The following is a 7,943-nucleotide window of genomic DNA, read 5'->3' as shown; positions in this document are numbered from 1 at the left end:
GTCCTTCTCTTCCGAATTTGTATAAGGACTCATTATTTTCATGGTTTTTATATATAATTGTTCTTAGCACGTAGGCACAGTACGTATTTGTACTCAGTCTTGCCGGTAATCTCAAAAAAAACCCCATCTTTCCCTTTCATGTGTTTTGTTTTGTTCTTATAATTTTGTTTTATAATGCCGACTGCATGTGATTCCAATCTCCAAACTTCCCCCACCAACCCAGAAGGTCTGCTATCTATTTCTTTGTTGCTATTTTGTTTTTTTGCTTTTTTTTGTTATTATTTTATTTATTACAATATTTTATGGAATAAACATGAATTGAATCGGACGTGGAGCAATTCCCGAGCTCCACCGATTGCTCCCTTACTTCCCTCATTGTGTTTAGTTCTTAATCAGTATTTAGTTCTCTATTGTCACTAGCTTCACTGGTGAATTATATTCCTCTAATTCATTAACTGAATGTGTGAACCTTAGACCGCGAAGTAAACTTTCTGCTATTTGAATTTTATTAAGATTCAAGCTTTCTCTGTACTTGCTCTTCTTTCACTTGATTTTGGCTTCATTTCGTTTTCACTCTACATTATTTCCTGTTCTTGTTCTTCTGCACGAAGTACAAACTTCTTTATGATTTTATTTATTTGGTTGGTTAGTTGATATATAATGTGTCAATCAAGCATGGAAGCGGAAGATGAGGAAGAAATGGTGGACGAAGAGGAGGAAGAAATGGAAGTGGAGCAAATGGTGGAAGAGGAGTGCAGATCAAACGAATTTCCTATTAAACCAAATGATGAATCTTCTTCGTCACAACCATTGTTAGTTTTAGAAGATGATCTTGACCAAGATTTTCAAACACAAGAACAACAACGGAATATTGCTAATGAATGGAGATATATAACATAGCTTTGGACATGTGGAGAGATGCGTAGAATGGTAACAATGTGAATGGAGGATATAATGTGTCACATCCTAGTCCGAGCCCCCACCACATCCCGGGCTCAACTTTACCGTAGCATGATATTGTCCGCTTTGGGCCCCGACCACGCCCTCACGGCTTTGTTTCTGAGAACTCAAATGAGAACTTTCCGATGGGTCACCCATCATGGGAATGCTCTCGCGCGAACTCGCTTAACTTCGGAGTTCCGATGCAACTCGAAGCTATTGAGCTCCTAAAAAGCCTCGTGCTATGTAGAGATGGGAATATACATATAAGGCTTACAAGATCCACTCCCTTGTGCGATGTGGAATGTCACAATCCACCCCCCCTTAGGGGCCCGACGTTCTCGTTGGCACACATCCGGTCAGGGATTGGTTGTGATACCAAATTGTCACATCCCGGCCTGGGCCCCCACCACATCCCGTGCTCAACTCCACCGTAGCACGTATTATCCGCTTTGGACCCCGACCACGCCCTCACGATATTATCCGCTTTAGACCCCGACCACACCCTCACGGTTTTGTTTCTAGGAACTCACATGAGAACTTCCCAGTGAGTCACCCATCATGAGATTGTTCTCGCACAAACTCGCTTAACTTCGGAGTTCCGATGGAACCCGAAGCTAGTGAGCTCCCAAAAGACCTCGTGCTAGGTAGATATGGGAATATACATACAAGGCTTACAGGATCCACTCCCCTAGGCGATGTGGGATGTCATAATCCACCTCCTTAAGGGCCCGGCCAAGGATTGGCTCTGATAGCAAATTGTCACATCTCGGTTTGGGCCCCCACCACATCCCGGGCTCGACTCCACCGTAGCACGATATTATCCGCTTTGGGCCCCGACCACGCCTTCACGGTTTGTTTCTGGGAACTCACACGAGAACTTCCTAGTGAGTCACCCATCATGGGATTGCTCTCGTGCAAACTCGCTTAACTTCGGAGTTCCGATAAAACCTGAAGCTAGTAAGCTCCCAAAAGGTCTCGTGCTAGGTAGAGATGAGAATATACATATAAGGCTTACATGATCCACTCTCCTGGACGATGTAGGATGTCACATAATGAGTTGTCAATAATGCTAGTATTCTAATTTTTAGGAGCAGCATATGAAGGTCGAGGGAGCAAAATGCGTGTTAAAGCAACATTATTATCTTGTTTATCTTGAAACCATCTATTATCTTCTTAAATTTTGATTTATGTGTGTTTTATGTACTTGTATTAGCTTTGACTATAAGATATGTAATTGAAATCATCCATCTTTGTTTTGGTTAGTTAATTTTCTTTTAAAAAATTACAATTCAAATGAGAAAGGGAAACACATAATAAATCCTAAGGATCCATTTTATGCTATAAGATTCAACAAACAAATCCTAAGAAATCCATGAAAGAAATCTATACAAATCCATATCCATATAAATTTGTCAAAATCTATATATTCTAAACTTTTGGGATTTGGATTTCTATTAATTTGTTTACATCATCAATCTCAATTTTTTCTGGTCAAAAAATTTGTGGGTAATTTTGGGTTTTTATAATTACCAGTCATCTTCTTCCTTTCACCTGCTTGCTTGCTTGTTTGTTGTTTCATCTATCACAAAAAAAATTAGGGAAAATAATTGGGTGTAATTTGTTGATTGGTTATGGAAGATCCTCTTGGACAAACCCACATGTTTTTTAAAATATTTGGATTTACTTGCTTTTTGAAAGAAATAACAAATTAGCTGAGATATGGGTAAAAGACAAGACATCCGAACACCTTCTATCTTAGGAGTTTAGAATCACAACAAAACAGATCTAACTAGAGACCACTTGAGATCTATCTAGTACAACCTCAGTTCACAGTAATTCTAGAAAGTGTGTTGTGTCACGCTGTGTCTCCAACTTAATCACTTAGGTCATCTCATTTAGAGAGGTTAAAGGTCTAAAAACTAAAATATGGTCTAATTTCTCGAAAAACTCATATCCAATTGATGGCCGGACTATAATTTTATAGAGATCACTAGACTATTACTTGACCAAAAGTGCATCAGGCTACCAAATGTAGCCCTTCTCTTTGCCCCTTTTTTGTGGCCTAACTCCACAGTTGCAATAATTTATTCAAATTCAAAAAATAGATTTGAAAATATCCAATGGTGATTAATTAATTAACTAATAAATTCAAAATATAAAATTAAAACTAATAAATTATTAAGGAAGCTATGTTTAGCACATTCGGTTGTATATGATATATGAATATAGTCTGAGATTGGTCATTTAAAAATAATTTTTTGTAATACTATAATTCTAAACAGGACTATGTTTAACCCTTTCAATTAAAAATGATCTTAGATTTATTTTGTAAGAAATATATGGACCTCTTGCGAGGTCTATACGCCCCAACTAAGAGTTGTGCCAATGTACTTCTGTGATTATAGTTTTACTACTTCAATGTAGAATGTGCTTTCGCATTCTTATTGACTTGTATCGAGTCAACTTATACCAAAAAGAAAAGGTTCTATCTCGTTCTTTTTATCCGATATGTATATTTGCAAGTCAAATATTGCGATAGGGAACTGTCATAAGTACTTTAAAATTTTCATTTTACACTCTTTACAAGTGTATTTTTCTTTCTAATTATAGAAAATATAGAGTGCAAAATAAGATTTTTAGAGTGCAAATAACAATTTTCTTACAAAAACCACTAATATTTTAGTCAAAAAACGTACAAAATACAAGGGTCTCTTCTAGCCACTAGCCACAAAAGACTCGGTTCGCTAAACATATAGCAGATTTGGATAAATCAAGCACCGTTGCAAAACCCAGTAGAATATATCTGAATAGCGTACAAATACAGAGCTTTCTCTAGTCACCGGCCCCAGAAGAGTGTTCGTTAAAAACAAAATTAAAACTGCAAGTTCTTGACGCCAAAACGACTAACTCTGAAAGTAAGCTAATTATAAGTCCAATACCATGTGGTGAAATGAAAGCAACAATAGTGATTTCATGCAAAATCTAATACTGGTAAACCAATTCGGAAAATTTCTGGCACAAGTATTCAATTCGTTCGGACCTGTTTACTATTAAACTCTGACCAAGATAAAAAAAAATTCTTCTATCGCCGCGGCCCCCTCTTCCTTTATTGAAGTAGGTGCAAATGGTCTGATTCAAGATTTCCTAAGAATCAACTTAGTGAAATCTCATACTTTGTGTATCCCCAAAAAGGATTCTTATTCTACCCAGACCAAAGCAAGATTTAATTTTACTCAAGACTTAAAAGAGCACAGCTATAGGGCTAGTCACCTTATACTTATCAGAAACCCATCTCAAATATCCCTGACCAAATGATACACCTTCCTTCCCTGCACCCTTTTGTGCCGTGAACTTCACACGGTACGTAATGATCTGGTTGGCCTTCAAGAATCTAAGCTCCGGTGGACTGACATCCACATTCATCTTTTGTGGTGCTAAAATTTCCAGCTTGTAAGTCGAATTAGCCGGCCCGACATTCTTCACTGTCCTTGTGTAAAGCTGAGACCGAGTCTTGTTATTGGAACCTACTATGAGAGAAAATGTAGGGTAATTTAACTGTGCTTCTGATATGGATCCTACTTCTGAGCATTTTACTTTTTGTTGGGTGACGATCTGTATCTGTTTCTCTGTGTATTTCAAACCGCACAAGTAACGGATATAATCATTCGGCTGTGTGTCGTATATGAGCCCGGGGTCATTTGCTTTTGTAGGGTTAACATGGCCTGCACCTATTGCAAAAATGTCTGCTGGCCTAAGTGTTTGATCAACTATGGACTTACCTCCGAGGTTATGTACATCTGCGGTTGTCATGATTGCGGATTTAATCGCAGCTGGAGACCAGTCGGGGTGGAAACTCTTGAGCAGAGCTGCAATGCCACTTAGGTGAGGGCATGACATTGAAGTACCCGAAATTATGTTGAATGTTGCTTTGGACTTTATGGCATTGTCCACTGGAACAGGCCATGCAGCTAGGATGCTAACACCAGGACCAATGATGTCCGGTTTCAAAATCCCAGGACTTGGAACGCTTGGTCCTCTTGATGAAAATGAAGCGACACTGGGAGCTTGCGAATTTCCAATAACAGTGCCTTTGAATAAAATTATCGCTGTTGGTTTTGAGGTTGATTTTATATAAGACTTAATTTTCAACCCTGCGGCATAACTCACATGTGTTGCGGGAAGCACATGAGGGTCAGCTGATGTGCTATAGCCATCAATGCCTTGGTTCACGAGAATCATGGCAGCCCCACCAGCTCTTTTCACTTCTGCCCCTTTGTCGACTCTTCCGCTCATTCCACCTCTCTCGCACAGCACTAGTTTCCCTCGAACATTTTCAAGCGTACCATGTTCGCAAGAGGGGGAAGAAGTGTTGCCAATTGCGCCTGCATACACAAGGGGTAACATTAATTTCGAATTTGAGTTAAAATTCTTAGGCTGGAAGAGGGATTCCCCATTGTATGCCTTCTTATTCCCAAGACGTGTCGTTGCTCTTATGCTTCTGTCAATAGTGCTGGCGCCGACGGTGAGAATCCATGGGGCCACATTTGATAAACTAGAATAGGAAGGACCAGAGTTTCCGGCAGAGCAGCTGACAAAAATTCCCCTTTGCATTGCTCCAAATGCGCCAATTGCAATCCCATCTGTATAAAAAGGACCAGAGGGACCCCCAACTGAGAGCGAGATCACATCCACGCCATCATCAACAGCAGCATCAAAAGCAGCCAAAATGTCACCCTCGAAGCAACCCAAAATTGAGCATACTTTGTAGATTGCCAAATGAGCATATGGCGCCATGCCAACCGCTGTGCCTTTGGCCATTTCAAATACTGCGGCGCGTTTCACAAAATTTCCACCAGCTGTGCTGGCTGTGTGTGTCCCGTGGCCTTCTCCGTCAAATGGAGGACCTCCTGCAGGTTGCCCGTCTACGAAACTTCTTGCACCAATAAGTTTGTTATTACATACTGCCCCATCAAACTCACATTTTCCTTTCCATTTAGCTGGAGGAGGAGGCACTCCTTTGTCACTAAATGAGGGATGATCGGGTGAAATCCCAGTATCCAAAACTCCAATGATCACACCTTTACCATAATTTGCTCCTTTCCAAAATCCCGATCCTTGCTGCAAACCCAAGAAGTTGGGACTATGAGTTGTGTGCAAAGGCAGAATAGCTTCCGGATGAGCAGAAACAAATCCTTGTTTCTTTTCCATCGCTTTCACTTCCTCTGGTGTCAGCTTTGCTGCAAATCCAGTTGCCACATTGTGGTATGCATGGACAATTCGCGTCTTCTTCGAGCTTTCAATCCTATTTTCTGGCAAAAATGATCGATACCACCTCTCCAAGTCTTCCTGGGACAGTGCAGAAGGTTCCAGAGAAACCGGCGGCTTTTCTACCCAAACAATATAAGTTTGCATGCCATTTTGCTCCTCATCTGCAGCTACTAGTGATGGATCAAACACGAAAATGAAGCCAAGAAGATTAATAATCTGCAACACTATAGCAAACCTTTTGCCCTCCATCTTTTAATTCGATTGGGATGAACTCGAAAGAAGTCAAGATTTGTTTCAGTATACAATTCCAAACACCTAATGATGATTCAGTTTAAGCAATTGTGAAGGTTAACTTAATTAAGCTGTGATTTCGTTGATTAACAGATTTGCAAATTAGGGTTATAAGCATGTCACATGTGGCATAAGAGTACAATGCGGGAGTTTTGGAATATGCGAAGACTTGGTAATTGCTTGCTAATCCATATACAGTTAGAGCAATGCGGCGATAGACCTTGTGTTTGATTTTTTTTAGTCAATTGGTTTGCCATTATTGTCTAAAATTAACCTTCAATGATCCACTAATTAATATGAAATTGTTGTAGGCATATTTAACTGACTAATTATAGAGTGGAAGAGAGAGAGAGGCACGACAAGCACGATAGGGAGAATTTGGTGAATTTTAAGATGTGTATCATTTCACCCCATTGTGCCTCGATTCATAGTAGTAGGGAAGGTAAATTCATTGCCCAATATGTATTCCAACTTAAATAGGATACTATCTAAAAGATATGGTAAAATCTCATAAGAATTTCCTATAATTTACACAATCACATTCGTAAAGTTATTAGGACTACAACACTCCTCATTGAGTGTGTAAATACTCAAACAAAAAGTAGGTATTCAGCTGTGAAGTAAGGTCAATTGATGAAGTCATTGGCACAACGGGCATATGTGAGTCTCAAATTAACAGAAGGATGGATTGGTAGTAAAACTCACAAAACCTTGCTATGGTAGACAAGTTATGGGAGAAAAACTGATAGACTAAGGAGAAACTTGAGAAGTATGCATAATGACAAAACTAAAAGTCTACGTACAAGACGAAAGTAGAAAAACCTTACAAGGGTATGACCAGTCCAGTATGGGTGCCTCGTTAAACCTAGTTAGGTAGCAATAACTTAGTGAGAAAAATGCTCCTAAGGGAAAAGAGTATGTTAAGATTAAGTGAATATAATTTTAGACACTCTCCCTGAGTTTGGCAAAACTTCCAAAAATGAGAACTACAAATAATTCAGATAAGATAATTTATTCCTTGGATGACTTTGACAATGACTTCGTGAAGAGATCGGCCAGGTTGTCATGGGAACGGATTTGCTTGACTTCAATGGTCTGATGCTTTTGTTGCTGATTTGAAAAGAAGAATTTCGACAAATGTGTTTTTGATGAAAATATTTTTGGAACCCAATAACATTTTCTCTAAAAATTCTTTTAGTCATTTTAAAAGCGCTTTCATACGACCCTTAAAATGTTCCCTTATTGTTAATAATTTTGTGGTGTGTACTGTTGAATTCTGATTTATCAACATATGCTTCCATTTTGCATATTACGTTACTCATGTAAAAGGTCACATTATTTCATGCTATAAGATGACTAGTATGAAGATTAAAAAAAAAATATATATATAAAAAATTCAAAACGGCAGTTATACAATTTTCAGTAGCTAGAAAAAAAGAGCA

General features: G+C 38.9%; 1 protein-coding gene across 1 annotated transcript; it reads right to left on the bottom strand.

Annotated features, from left to right (window-relative positions):
* Positions 1-3,678: 3,678 nt before the first annotated feature.
* LOC114823686 (subtilisin-like protease 3) lies at positions 3,679-6,578 on the bottom strand. Its single transcript, XM_029099106.2, has one exon. It carries the CDS (start codon positions 6,457-6,459, stop codon positions 4,183-4,185), a length of 2,277 nt encoding a protein of 758 aa, XP_028954939.2. The 5' UTR covers positions 6,460-6,578; the 3' UTR covers positions 3,679-4,182.
* Positions 6,579-7,943: the final 1,365 nt, after the last annotated feature.

This window comes from Malus domestica, chromosome 06, assembly GCF_042453785.1.
Source record: "Malus domestica chromosome 06, GDT2T_hap1".
NCBI classification, from domain to species: Eukaryota; Viridiplantae; Streptophyta; class Magnoliopsida; order Rosales; family Rosaceae; genus Malus; species Malus domestica.
Note: the sequence above shows the minus strand (reverse complement) of the source record. Positions and strands in the feature narration are given on the sequence as shown.

What these genes read in the sequence shown, in the direction of transcription:
- LOC114823686 (XM_029099106.2), bottom strand. Translation starts at nt 6,459, where the DNA reads ATGGAGGGCAAAAGGTTTGCTATAGTGTTGCAGATTATTAATCTTCTT.